The sequence below is a fragment of the Orycteropus afer genome, unplaced genomic scaffold, assembly GCF_000298275.1.
Source record: "Orycteropus afer afer isolate SDZICR_OR568_19922 unplaced genomic scaffold, OryAfe1.0 scaffold00199, whole genome shotgun sequence".
NCBI lineage: Eukaryota > Metazoa > Chordata > Mammalia > Tubulidentata > Orycteropodidae > Orycteropus > Orycteropus afer.
The window spans coordinates 6,155,546-6,170,999 of NW_006921786.1; the positions used below are offsets into that span (position 1 = coordinate 6,155,546).

The 15,454-nt window shown below is 39.2% G+C and overlaps 1 protein-coding gene across 1 annotated transcript in view; it reads left to right on the forward strand.

Annotated features, from left to right (window-relative positions):
• The window catches only part of ARHGAP44 (Rho GTPase activating protein 44), a 294,933-nt gene that overhangs the window by 228,862 nt on the left and 50,617 nt on the right, over window positions 1–15,454 (forward strand). The window contains exons 9-12 of the mRNA XM_042781948.1: window positions 1,386–1,467; window positions 1,930–2,057; window positions 13,139–13,250; window positions 13,646–13,727. Of these exons, the coding sequence (XP_042637882.1) occupies window positions 1,386–1,467; window positions 1,930–2,057; window positions 13,139–13,250; window positions 13,646–13,727 (404 nt within the window). The remainder of the gene's footprint in view (window positions 1–1,385; window positions 1,468–1,929; window positions 2,058–13,138; window positions 13,251–13,645; window positions 13,728–15,454) is intronic.

The window sequence follows — 15,454 nt, forward strand, 5'->3', positions numbered from 1 at the left end:
ATAGTAGATCATATGGTTGTCTGATTCAAAATGGCCAAAACCAGTCCATTTCAGCTCACTAATGCCGAGGATATCAATCTTTATGCGTTCCATTTCATTTTTGACAACTTCCAATTTTCCTAGATTTGTACTTCGTACATTCCTTGTTCTGTTAATTAATGGATGTCTACAGCTATTTCTCCTCAATTTGAGTGGTGCCACATCAGCAAATGGAAGTCTCAAAAAGGTTACCTTATCCATATGAGTAAGGCTGGGTTTACTCTGATGATTCATCTCTTTCCCAGTCCTTTTTTGAGAGCCTTGTAGCCTAACCGGACTGTTCATAAAGTTGTGCAGTAATGTCTCACACCGTGTTTCTTTGCTATTCATAAGGTTTTCCCTGGCCAATTCTTTGAAAAGTGGATGGCCTTTTCCTTCTTCTTAGTCTGTCTCAGTCTGTAAGCTGGGCTAATACCTGTGCACCATGTGCATCCTGCTGGGTTTGAAACACCAGTGGCTCAACCTCAAAACTCATATCAACACGTCACCACAGTAGGACAAACTGCCAAACAAGTTTGTCTCCCTGTTGGAAACCTCACCTACCATGCTTACCTACATCCTTGTAGCTGTAGGAGGTGTAACAATGTTTTGTGTAGTATGTTATGCCAGTTGAGCTTGATGTCCCCTGTGACTATGGTCCCGAGCCCACTGGTCCAACTACTCGCTTCCTCTCCATATTTTTTTTGTGTGGGGGGTGAGGGTTCTGTAAATAAATGAAATAACCATTGTTCGTAGCTTTTTGTCTGATCCTATCAACATTTTAGCAGCTTTTATATTAATATAATTGTCAAAGTAGAACACCTTGGAGGAATTTGTTCTTTGGACTACATCACTGTAGCCAGAACAATTTCACCTCTCATGTCTGATCAGTTATGTATTATTAATCCAACTTTGTAGATAATAATCTACAAAGATTATATACCTGTAGACTATATACCTAGCCATATAAAAATTGATGATATTTAACTCTGTCTTGTAGACATATGGATTTCTAAATGGTTGCTGAATTTTTCTTGGTTGTCTTTTGTTTAGTGGATAGGGTGTGAGGCAAGGTAATAGTAGACGAGGGCAAGCTGTGTAAGCCAGCCTTCAGTTCTGGGGTGGTCCCTCAATTTCCTTATGATTCACTTGGTTCTCAGATTTCTGTTTGCCACTGCTCAAGAGGCTACAGAGGTTACAAGGAAGCATACACATTATTTTATGGGTTTTGGAGGAGGGAGCAGAGAATCTACCTCTTTCCCTCATGTGCAAGACAGCCCCTTCCAGCATAGGTACTCTGCAACCCACAGCAGCCTGGGCGTCCTACCTTTTGACAAAGAGTAATACCTGCCCCTGTGTCTTCTCAGCTAATAGAAGTACAAGCTGAATACCACAGGAAGTCACTGACACTACTGCAGGCAGTGCTGCCTCAGATAAAAGCACAACAGGGTAAGTTGGTGGGGGGAGCCTGTTTGCCTTCCCAGATGAGATGACAGACCTTTATTTTGTTTTGCCCAAAAGTATCCCATTTAGATGAGCCTCTAGAATTTAATAAGCTGGAGACTTGAGCTAGTTATAGTGAAGCAAAGTATACTCAACTGCTTGCCTCTAAGGGGATGATTCAGGGGTGTGTGTGAGTATATGATGTGTATAGGTGTGTGTGTGTGTGTCTGTGTGGATATGCATATACAACATGAGACCTAGCAGCCTTGCATAGATACTGCTGTTTGGTCATAAGCCCTGTTTCCCCTTCTCACCATCACCCACACGGCAAAACTGGAGACTCAGCTGTGCCTTCATTTCTGAAGTGGTCTTAGGAGATTCTGAATGGTAAGAGGAACTAAATAATCCTGAATCTGTGACCTGACCTGTAGTAACTGCTGGCTGACCCCTTTTTTTGTTCTCTGTCAGAGGCCTGGGTAGAAAAACCTTCCTTCGGGAAGCCCTTGGAAGAGCACCTCATGATCAGTGGCCGGGAGATTGCTTTCCCTATCGAGGCATGTGTAACAATGCTGCTTGAGTGTGGGATGCAAGAGGAGGTAGGTCTCAGCATAGCCCAACCTGCCTTGAGCAGGCTCCTTCTTCTATGGGACAGAACCTTCCATAATTTTCTCCTCTCCTTTATCACCCCTTACCATGGCCTTCACAAATCCAAACTTTGTTAAGATAAGTCACAGCTCCATCTCCCACACAACACAAATTTGTCCTGTTTTCTTCCATGAGCTTTCACTCTTTCAGGGAGAGTAGAGGACTGTGGGAGATGCTTTGGTATTGTTTGTCCATGAGGAACTTAGGGCTATCCTTCATTGTTTCTTCAAATTTGACAGGACTTGAGAATCCCTAATTTGTGCAAATAATTAACACATTTGGCTGCTAATCAAAAGGCTGACAATTTGAGTCCACCCAGAAAAATGAGTCATTGAAAGCACTTTGGACTGGTTCCGGCAAGATGGTGGAGTAGGCAGACAAGCTACACCGACCCTCTGCAACAAAGCAGTAAAAAACAAATTGAAACTGATACAGAAGACAATCTGGGAACCTTGAGCTTTGAAGGCAAGGATAAAAAAGTGGATTAAATATCAACTAATAGAAGAACCTAAATGAAAACAGTGAGTGAGAAGACAGTTGGAGCTGTGGACTATCAGCTGTCCTGAGGGCACAGCCATTTTGAATGTTTCCTGGTAGCAACCTAAGAATCGGCACTGCTCACTAAAGACTGTGTGGGCAAGGACTGCATTGCTGTCTGACAGCCAGAAAGGAAGACAGCTAAGGAGAAGAACAGACCTGTAGACTGCAGTTGCTGTTCTGAGGGCACAACCATTTTGAATATTCACAAGCAAAGGGCACACCATTTTGAATATATGCTGTGGCATTCTTACCTTGTTTGTGACATTGGAGTGGGCTCTCCTTGCCAAGGACAGCATGGGCAGCCACCCTGATGGCTAATGACTGGAAAAATGTGATATTCCCCTTGTTACTGTTATACTCCACACAATCTTGGTAAATTGGGGTGTGGCCATCCCCTGCTTCCATCCACCCTCTCAACCAGAAGGAATTCCATCCCAGTCTGTGCCCTGACAGAGCCTGGGTGCTGTGCCCCACCACCTGCAGTTTTGTTTTTGATTGTTTATTTTTAAATTATTCTTTTTATCTTCCTCTTCCTTTTTTTTTTTTTTATTTTGGTTCTTCCAATCCCTTGTTTTTCCTTTTGCACTTTTCCCGTTTTTTTCTTTACTATTCTTTGACTCTTGCTATTTTCTCTCATTCCTCCTTCCCCAGGTATTTTTATTCTCTTTTTCTCATTATCTTTCTTTTATTCTTTTCGAATATATTTTGAAATTTTTCTTCTCATTTATTGCATTTTTTTGCAATTGTTCCTTTTTATGTGGTTTTTTTCTTTTCTCGTTTTTTTTATATTTAATTTTTTTTTTGTCTGAGTGGAAGACAGCAACCATTCCAACACATCTCAACCATACATGCACCTCCTGCAGCCCCACCTACTGAGTGAGGGCCACCACTTGCTTTTGCACCAACTGAACAACCATAGATGGGAGCCAATACTAGCTTACCTCACCCTTAACTACTCCTTGCAAACAGCTAACAGAGATCTGTGCTCACAGTCTCATTCTCTGTCACACCTATCAGAAGATAGGTGGTAAGTGCCTAAGTGCTAACATCTAGCAAATAGAGGAGCACAGTATCCTGCTCACACATATAACAAAACAAAATAAAGGGGGAAAAAACCTTGGGTAAAGTTACACCAACACACACATTAAATATCAATACAACAACATCACAGTGTCTCACAGATAACAGACCACAATACTCCACAAAAAGAAGCAAGATAAAGTAGTAGAAACAAGAGACAGGATACAAACCCAAAAAATATCCCTGAGGAAGAAGCAGCATTGAAACCTCCCTGATAATAAATTGAAAAGAAATATATTTGGGTAACTTCAGTAGATTGTTAGATCAAGGAAAACCTGATAAGATCAAAGGAAACACAAAATTAAGGAAAACTGAGATAAAACTCTAGAACAGTTGAGTAAAACAATTAAGGACAAATTGACAAACAAAAAAAAAATGGAAACAATACAAAAACAACAGCAATCTGGAAGATTAATACTAAGATTTCAGGAAGAGATAACACATTGAATGGGCAAAGGAGTAGAATCAAATCAATGGAAGGCAGAATTAAAAAGATTGAAGAAAAATACCTCAATACTACTTTGTTAAGGGATCAATCAGAAAAAAAAAAAGATCAAAACAAAATGAAGAAAGCCTAAGATTCATGTGGGATACCATCAAGATGAATAACCTGCATGTAATCAGAGTTCCAGAAAAGGAAGAGACAAATAAAACCACAGAGAAAATTGTCAAAGATTTGTTGAAAGAGAATTTCCCTAATATGATGAAAGACGAGAATATATCCATGGATGAAGTTCAGTGAACCCCAAACAGGATAAACCCAAAAGAAAATCTCCAAGACACATCATAATCTAACTTACAAAAACCAAAGACAAAGAAAGGATCCTGAAGGCAGCATGGGAAAAATGGAAAGGTGCCTATAAAGGGCAATCTATAAGACTAAGTTGTGATTTCTCAGCAGAAATCATGCAGATGAGAAGTCAATGGGATGATACATAGAAAACCCTGAGTGAAAAAAAATTGCCAACCAAGAATTATATACCCAGCAAAATTGTCCCTCAAATATGAGAGTGAAATTAGGAGATTTTCAGAAAAGCAGAAATTAAGGAATTTGTTAAAACCAGACCAAGCTTACAAAGTGATGCAAAGGGAGTCCTTCTGTAGAGAACAAACAATGGTAAAGAACAACCAATGATTAACACAAATGATGACATAACCCAGAAACCAACCCAGCTATAGAAGTCTCCAAATAAAATAAGTTTTCAACACTGTAAACAGGGAACCAGAGACATCAATTGGTAAATGAGGACAACTACAAACCAAACTGGTTTGTAGTTACAGAACCTCTAAATGGTGAGTTGAGACAATTGTGAGATAGAACAGACTGTTTTAAATGTGGGAAAGAAATAATAAATCACAGGGTAACCGCAAAGAAAAATAATAAATCTTTGCATCAAAATAAAAGGACCAGCACAAATATTTAACAAATACTAAAACAGTAGCAACAGAGGAGATGACAATATGATCCATAAACAAAATGAGCTCAGCACAGAAAATTATATGGAACAAAGAAATCAGCAACACCATGAAAAAACACATAACAAAATGACATCAATAAATTCGTACTTGTTGATAAGTATATTGAATGTCAATGGATTCAATGCACTACTCAAGAGATGAAGAGTGGTAGACTGGATAAGAAAACATGACCCATCGATATGCTGTCTACAGGAGACTAAAAATCAAAGATTGGAAAAAAGATATACCAAGCAAATGGCAACCAAAAAAGGGCAGAAGTGACAATATTAATTTCTGATAAAATAGACTTTGAGACAAAAATGACCATAAGAGACAGGGAAAGACATTATATAATGATTAAAGGATAAATTGAACAAGAGAACATAACCATAATAAATATCTACACACCCCAGGAAAAAGCCCCAAAATATGTGAATCAGACTTTAACAGAATTAAAAAGACAAATAGATGACTCCACAGTGACAAGAGGAGACTTTTATATACCGCCTTCAATAAGAGATAGAACAACTGGAAAGTCAACAAAGATGCAGAAAAACTAAACAACACAATCAACAAACTTGATTTTATAGACATCTGCAGAGCATTTTACCCAACAATAGCAAAATATACATTCTTTTCCAGCACACATGGAACATTCTCCAGGATAGATCATATGTTCAGCCACAAAGCAATCCTCAATAAATTTTAAAAAATTGAAATACTACAAAGCATCTTCTCAGATCACAATGCTATAAAATTTGAAATTAACACTAGGAAGACCAGTGGAAAAAGAATAAACATATGGACACTGAGTAACATCCTCTTCAAAAATGACTGGGTTATAGAAAAAATTTAAAATGAAATTTAAAAATTCCTTAAATGAGATTGAAAATATAACATACCAAAACTTTGGGACACAGCAAAAGCACCAATCAGAGAGCAATTTTTAGTAATAGATGCACACATCAAAAAAGAAGAAAGAGCCAAAATCAACACCTAACCCAACATCTCCAGCAATTAGAAAAAGAGGAGCAAAAAATGCCTACAGTCACCAGAAGAAAAGAAATAATAAAGACTCTATTAAAAATAAATGGATCAGAAAATAGACAATAGAAAAAAATCAACAAGAGTATACGTTGGTTCTTTGAAAAGATTAATAAAACTGATAAACCACTGGCAAACTTAACAAAGGAAAAGAAGAAGATGCAGATAACATGAATAGGAAATTAAATGGTTGATGTCACAACACAACAAACAGAAATAGAAAGAATATTATCAGAATACTATGAAGATCTGTACTCCAACAAATTTGAAAACCTAGCAGAAATGGACAGATTTTTAGAAACACATTACTTACCTAAACTAACACAGACTGAGATAGAAAATTTGTACAGAGTAGTAACAAAAGAAGAAATTGAACAGGTCATAAAAAAATTACCAATGAAATAAAGTCCTGGCCCAGGTAGTTTCACCAGAGAATTCTACCAGTTATTCAGAGAAGAGCTGATACCAATCCTACTCAAACTCTTCCAGAACATAGAAAGTGATGGAATCCTCTCAAATTCATTTTATGAAGCAAGCATAACCCTAATATTAAAATCAGGCAAAGACACCACAGGAAAGGAAAACTACAGACCAATATCCCTCATGAATATAGATGCAAAAATATTCAACAAAATCCCAGCCAATAGGCTCCCAGAATATATAAAAAAAAATAATACATCATGACCAAGTGGGATTCATGCCAGATATGCAAGGATGGTTCAGCATTAGAAAAACAATCAACATAATCCATCACATAAGTAAAATAAAGGAAAAGAATTACATGATTATATCAGTCGATGAAGAAAAGGCGTTTGATAAAATCCAACACCCATTCTTGATTAAAAAAAAACTCTCAGAAAAATAGAATAGAAGGGAAATTTCTCAGCATAATAAAGGACATAATATGCAAAAACAGTAGCAAAAACATTCTTCTCAGTGAAGACAGACTGAAATCATCCCCCTCGTGAGTAGTAACCAGAAAAGGATGCCTTCTATCTCCACTTCTGTTCAACATGTATTGGAAGTCCTAGTCAGAACAATAAGACAAGAAATAGATATCAAAGGCATCTACACTGGTAAGGAGGAAGTGCTGGTAAAACTGGATATCCATTTGCAGAAAAATGAAACAAGAACTATACCTCACACCACACACAAAAACTAAATCCAGATGGATCAAAGACTTCAATGTAAAACCTAAAACTATAAAGTTCATTAAAGAAAAAATAGGGTCAAACTTAGTGGCCCTAATTTATGGCATAAATAAACTATCAAACATAACCCAAAATGCACAAACAGAAGGTAAATTAGGTGATTAGGACCTTTTAAAAATTACATTCTTATGTGCATCAAAAGACTTCTCCAAAAGAGTGAAAAGAGAACCTACAGAATGGGAAAAAAATTTCGTCAATGACATAGCGGACAAAGGACTTATCTCTAAAATTTATAGAAAACTCCAGCACCTCAAAAAGACAATCCAATTTAAAAACGTGGCAGAGGATATGAACAGACACTTCACCAAAGAAGATATTCAGGCAGCCAACAAACACATGAAGAAATGTTTGTAATCTTAGCCATTAGAGAGATGCAAATCAGACCAACCATGAGATACCATCTCACCCCAGTAAAGTTCAACAAGACAGAAAATAACAAATGGTGGTGAGGATGTGAAGAGATTGAGACTCACACACTGCTGGTGGTACTGTAAAAATGATACAACCACTGTGGAAATCTGAATGACGATTCCTTAAAAAGTTGGGAATAGAAATACCATTTGACCCAGCAATTCCATTACTAGGTATGTATCCTAAAGACGTGAGAAGCAGGGCAGCAATAGATATATGCACACCCATGTTCATCATGAGGAGTTCTGGTGGTATAGTGCCTTAAGGCATTAAACTGCTAACCAGAAGGTTGGTAGTTCAAACCCACTGTCCACTCCTCAGAAGGAACACTGGGCAATCTACTTCCACAGACATAATGCCTTGGAAGCCCAAGGAGGGGTTGCTATGAGTCAGGACCAACTTGATGGCAGTGAGGGTTATTTTTTTTGTTGTTGTTTATGTTCATCACAATGCTATTCACAATAGCAAAGAGATGGAAACAACTTAAGTGCTCATCAGCTGAAGAATGGATAAACAAACTGTGGAACATACATAAAATGGAATACTATGCATAAAACTATGCCATTCCTCGGAAGGAAGGTTGGGCAATCCTACTTCCGTAGTGATACTGCCTCGGAAACCCAAGGAGGGGTCGCTATGAGTCGGGGCCGACTCGACGGCACATAACAACAACAACAACAATGCATAAAAAATAATGTATCTGTGAAATACCGTACAATGTGGGCGAACTTGGAGGACATTGTGCTGAGTGAAATAAGTCAATCACAGAGGGCAAATATTGTATTAGTCCACTATTATAAAAAGGAAAGGAAAGTTTTAGACATAGATGAAAATTTTCTTTATTTATTACCAACAATGGTAGGGGAGGGGAGGGAAAATTTTTAGATAGGTTGGAGAAAAAAAGAGATATCTATACCAAATAGTATTAGTGGTTACCAGGGGTAGGAGGGAGGGGGAAAGGGGAAGCTTTTGTTTGTGGACCACCTCTGTGCTCTGACACATGTGGGGTTACCATGAATAGAGTCACCTCAAAGGTAACTGGGTTGGGGGTGCTGCTGATTTTCTTTCTTTTTTTTTTTTTGGGCCTAATAAATTCTTTAATTTAAAAAATATATACCTCTTAACCTTTTGATCATAACTCTTTTCTAGAGATCCTGAAAATATTATTGGTAGAGACATTAGAAAGTACTTTTTGAGAACCTCCGGTGAAAAAGTTCTGCAAGAAATTGGTTATTGCTGTGCAAATCCTTTCCTGGAAGATAGATCTCATCTTTGGCTTCTTATATGGGCTATTTAAAAATCATCATCTTCTTTTGATCGATTAGTCAATCGGTATTTATTTAGAGTATACTATGCATTCATTACTGAGCAAAGTTGATAGCAGGCTCAGAAACTTATTGGGAGTGATGAGTCTGGTATCTATTAAATAAACTTAATTTATCTAAAATACTTTATAATGGAGCAAACTGTTAATGCTGTGGTAAAGAAGCAGGCCAGTGAACGTTCAAATATATGTTGACTGCCTGTCATGTAGAAGATCCCTGAGTAGCACACATGATTTGCCCTCAACTACTAACCTAATTCTGGGTCGTTCACACTCACCCAGTGGCACCATGGAAGAAAGGCCTGGCTGTCTGTTTCCATAAAGATTACAGCAAATAAAACCCTACAGAACAGTTCTACTCTGTAAGTCTTAGGTTGCCAAGAGTTAAAATTGATGGCACTTTTTTTTTTTTCCTCCACATAACAACAACAACAACCCCCTTTTATATGTCAGGCCCCATTCTAGATGCTGGACATGCCAAAAAAATCCACTGCCTTTGAGTTGATTCCAACTCACACTGACCTTGTAAGACAGTAGACCTATGGAAAAACCCATAGGTTTTCCAAGGCTATAAATTTTTATGGAAGCAGATTGCCTCATTTTTCTCCCATGGAGCACCCAGTGGGTTTGAACTGCTGACCTTTTGGGTAGCAGCTGAATGCCTGGCCTGTACCACCAGACCTTCTTGGAATGCAAAAGGAACAAGAATAAATGTTTGTTTCTTTACCACTTTTTATTTGCAAGGTATCTCTGGTGGTGTAGTGCCTAAGGCAATTGACTGCTAACCAGAAGGCTGGCAGTTCATACCACCAGCCTTTCCTCAGAAAGAAGGTTGAGCAATCTACTTCCATAGTGGTACTGCCTTGAAAACCCAAGGAGGAGTCGGTATGAGTTGGGTCTGACTCAACAACAGTGTGTTTGTTTAGTTACCTCGTGGTATCATAGCAAAATGCTGCAGTGGGTGGCATTCAGGAATAGAAATTTATTATCTCACAGTTCTGGAGGCTGAGTCCAGCTCAGGGTCTCCATTTTGTTTCCTTCTGTGGGCCTCTCCTCTAGTTTCCCGTCAGTTAGTAATCCTTGATGTTCTTTTGTCCTCACGTAGTGTCTGTTTTTCCCCTGAGTGTGTATCTGTGCCTTTTGTGTTCTGCTCTTTTTTTAAGATTATCAGACACCAGTCAGAACAGATTAGATCTAGGAGTCACTCTAATCTGACCTAGTCTCATTAGCATCAGAAAAGAAAACCCCTATTCCACACAGGGCCATATTTACAGGTACAGAAGTTAGGCCCTTCAACTTTTTGGAGAACACAATTCCATATATAATATCAGGCATTTTCATATTTGTTATCTATTAAAAAGTGAGAGAACACTTCATGGAGGGAGCTGAACTGGTCCTTTTCTTTCCCTTTTTTTTTTTTTTTTTTTTTCTTTATGGAAAATGTTAAACGTATGAAGATAAGATAATGAGCCTCATTACCCATCTTAACGGTTGATATTGTTCATCTCTATTCCCCATCTTCTACCCTCCATACCTGTCTTGGATATTTTGAAGTGAATACCAGACATTATATTATTGCATTTGTAAATACTTGAGTATGTGTCTCTAAAAGATAAAGAATGTTTTTAAACATTCAGTGAGACCTGTGAGAGCTGGAACTCTATGGGACTGCATTGTTTTTTCAAGATCTTGCAAGTTTTACACCCTTGATGGAATGTACTTTTCTATTGTTTCTTTTAGTTGAAAATATTTGAGTTTTCCTTCTCTGACAGTTACCCACTTTATGCAGGCTCCAGCTTTCTCAGGTTTTACTGTTACTATAATAGCTTTTATTGTTGTTTCTGTTGTTAGGTGCTATTGAGTTGGCTTCTACTCATAGTGACCCTGTGTGCAACAGAATGAAATACTGCCTGGTCCAATAGCATTATTACACCTACAAATAAGCAATATTAATATCAAGCATCTAGACCTTGTAAATTGGTTTTGGAACAGACCTTATATCTTCTGTCTGGTCCCCTGTTTGACATCTGCCCTTTTTCAGGACATTCTTCCTCTCACCAGATCTGCTCTTTCTTGCATCTTCCCATACATCTCATCAGCTCTTTTCCTTTAGCAACACATGTTCCCAGGTGTGGTAGTCTAGTTTATGTGTCAACTAGGCTGGGCCTGGTTGAGTGGCTGGGCAGCTTGATGTAGTATTCCCCATGATGAGACTGGTAATCAACTCCATGGTACAATCTACTATGAGCAGCTAAGTAGCTGTCTTAGGGATGTGGCCTGCTTCCTGTGTATAAGGAGAAGCCTTGGGGAACGGTCTCTAGCTTATGACATGCTTGAACCGTGCATGTAGCCATGTCAGTGTTCAGCAGCCTGCCATGCTCTGCCAACCTTGAGGACTTCAAATGGACTTGACTTAATGGCCTGCCATGTGGTTTGCTAACATCAGGACTGTACCCTTTTACTTCTCTACTTTGGGCTTGTCAGTCTCAGCAGCCAGCAGCTATCTGAGTAAAGAAAAGCCTCTAGCTTCAGTGGGCCAGGAGCAGGAGGCAGAACTGAAGCCAAGGTTGACGGGATTTCACCCAGCCTCTAGAGCCTGGTACTTTGAACTTGGACTTAAAGCCTCCAAACTGTGAGAGAATAATCTTCTGTTTGTTCAAGCCATCCCATTTGTGGTATATTTATTGGCAGAACAGCACTAGGTAACCAGAATACCAGGGTTCTCCTCGTCTAGGAAAAAAAAAAATTGTTCAACCCTGCTGCAGCCTCATATTCCTTCCCTTGTTTTAGTTGTATTTTTTTATGCCACTAAATTTCTTTAAATAACTCAACAGTTTCTGCTGACTTACTACTCTCCCTACAGTGTTGCTTCTATCTTTACCATTGGGGTAAAACTGCCCACAACAATCCTCAAGGACATCCAGATTGACAAATCGTATGACTTAGTCCAGCCTTCCTGGCCACACTGCTACCTGTGATGTTATTCATCTAGCCCTCTTTGCAACTAGTTCTCCATCTACTTCCTGATTGTGTTCTTGCTGTAACCACAATGGAGTAGTTTTCTAGGGTTTCCATAATGAAGTACCATAACTTTGTGGCTGAAAACAACTTTGTGTCTTCTAGACTCTCACAATTCTGGAGTCTAGAAGTCTGAATTCATGGTACTAGTAAGACCATGTTCTCTCTGAAGGCTCTAGGAAAAGATACTTCCTTGTCTGTCCCAACTTCCAGGAGTTTCAGGAATTCTTTGGCTTGTAGGAGCACCATTCCAGTCTTTGTCCACATCTTCACATGGCTCTCTACCCTTTCTGTTTGTCTGTGCTATGTCTCCTCTTTTTGAAAGGATACTTGTCATATTGGATTAGGACCTACCCTACTCCTACTATTAACTGATAATATCTGCAAAGACCCTGATTCTAAACAAAGTCATATTTACAGGTACCGGGTTTTAGGATTTCAACATATCTTTTGTGGGAGATACAAGTCAATCCATAACATATTCAATGGCATCCTTCATTTACTACTACTAGTAACACACACACACACACAGACATACACGCGCTCTGTAGACCTTTTGCCATGCAACTTACTAGACTCCCAAGTCTGACCAGGTCCCAGCCAAATTCTTCTCCAAAATATATTTTAAATATACACAAACAAGAAGTCTGAGTACTCTAGGTTTATGTATCCTACAAATACTTATTAAACTAGTACATGTGTCACAGTAGGTCCTAGACAGCAGGAAACATAGCAGTGGGTAAGGTCCAAATCGTACTCTCAAGTTGCTTATATCTAAAGAAGAAACATTTAGAAAACAAGCAACTACAATATTGAATAATGGTGTTAGGCACAATGCACCTAGGAGGTTTTAGAAGAGAGGAGTGGGTAGACTTTTTATTTGTTTGCTTTGCTTTTGAACCTTTGAGTCATGGGTTGTTCACTAATGCATCTGTCCTGTTGGTAGGGACTCTTTCGAGTTGCTCCCTCTGCCTCCAAGCTGAAGAAGCTGAAAGCTGCTCTAGATTGCTGTGTGGTAGATGTGCAGGAGTACTCGGCTGACCCCCATGCTATTGCAGGTGGGTCCACAGCCTCTTAGCAAGGGGCTTCCATGCAATATAGAGGCTCATGGAGAAGGGGTGAGCATGAGGGGATATACCTGCGTATCAGAGACACTGAGCCAGATGCTTCACTGCATGATTCTGATGTGAATATTTAGAGCCCAGTTCTAGGCCTCGGAGGCCTTCTTAGTGTTCCAGGGTGACAGTGGGAATGAGAGTGGGGGAAGCCAAGAAGATGATCGTCCTAGTCCCACTACCAGAGCCTCAGATTTGTTCATGTGGGAACCCATCTTTGATCTTGCCATTTGGTCAGGAAGCCCATCTCCAGATGTGACCCACAGGGGCTATTATGGTTGGTACAAATGTGTCTCTGCTGTGTCATAACTGCTCATGGCTCTCGTCTCTCTGTCCAGGAGCTCTGAAATCTTACCTCCGAGAATTGCCGGAACCTCTCATGACTTTTGAACTGTATGATGAATGGATTCAAGCTTCTAAGTGAGTATACCAAGTTTTGGGATATATTTTGGGTAAGAGTTTACTTTGTTGTTGTTGTTGTTGTTGTTATGTGCCGTCAAGTCGGACCCAACTCATAGCGGCCCATCCTTGGGTTTCCGAGGCAGTATCACTACAGAAATAGATTGCTCCATCTTCCTTTCGAGGAGTGGCTGATAGGTTTGAACCTCTAGCCTTCTGATTAGCAGTCAAGTGCCTTTAGGCACTATGCTACCAGAGCTCCCAAGAGTTCACTTAGAAGTATTTATTGAAAATTATGAAAACATATGATCTGTGATCCAGCAATTCTTGGTATTTATCATGGGGAAATACTTATACATGTGCCAAAGAGGTATGTTGTCATTGTTGCTGTTAGCTTCTATGGCATATTCCCCTGATTTATGTCAACCCCATGCATAATGACAAAATGCTACGTGGTCCTGAACAAAATGCTTCCTGGTCCTGTATCATCCCTGTGGTTGGTTGTAGATCTGACCATTTTGATCCATGGAGTTTTTACTGGATAATATTTGGAAGGAAGTCATCAGGCCTTTCTTCTTAATCTGTCTCAGTCTGGAAGCTCTGCTGAAATGTGTTCAACATCATAGCAACACACAGGCCTCCACTGACAAACGGTAGGTGGCTGCACATGAGCTGCATTGACTGAGAATCGAACCTGAGGCTCCTGCATGGAAAGCAAGAATTCTACCACTGAAGTGCCAATGAAGAAGCATGTACAAGGTTATTTGGAATAATAAAAGCCTAGAAAATACTGAAGGTTCATGATTAGGATGGTCTGGAGGGACTAAAACTGTGGTATGTCTACCACAGCAGTTAAAAATAGATACAGTTATTCTTGTTCACATGAGAAGATATGATTTATTGTTGAGTGAAATAAAGCAATTAACAAGGACACATATACCCATTTTTGTAAAAAGAAAAGATAAGCACTCAATACACTCAAAATAATACTGTATATTTTTAGGAATTCCTCTATAGATATGTAAATGAATAAAGAAGCTTTCTGGAAGCTGATGGCAGTGATTCCTTTTGGGGAGAAGAGTAGGACAAGGGTGTGTTCACAGGGATCTGTACAAATATTTTGATAACAACTAATTAGTAGATAGATACAGATAGTGAGTTGCTGATGAGCTGACCCTAACTCTTGGCAACTTTATGTACAACAGAAGAAAGTCTTGCCCAGTCCTTATGTTTGCCAACATGTTCAAATCCTTGCTGCAGTTCTTGTGCCAATCCATCTCTCTAAGGATCTCCCATTGCCCTTGCTAGCTCTGTACTTTACCAAACATTATGGCCTCCTCTAGCAATCAATCCTCCTGATGATGTGTCTAAATCAAAAGTGAGTTTAACAATATTCTGTTGTGATCCATAAGATTTTCACTGATTTTTAGTAGATCTTCCTAGTCTTTCTTTGTGTGGAAACTCTGCTGAAATCTGTCCTCCATTGGCGATCCTGATGGTATTTGTAATACCGGTGCCATAGCTTCCAGCATCGTAGCAACACAAAAGCCACCATTGACAGACTGGTGGTGAAAGTAATTAATAACTAACATTAAAGAAAAAATTTAAAAAACTGTGTGGAATTGTAAATGTGGAAGTTTTGCTGGCAAATGTTTTGGTGTGCATAATTATACTGTTGTTGTTGTTGTTAAGTGCCGTCGAGTCGTTTCCGACTCATAGCGACCCCATGCACAGCAGAACGAAACACT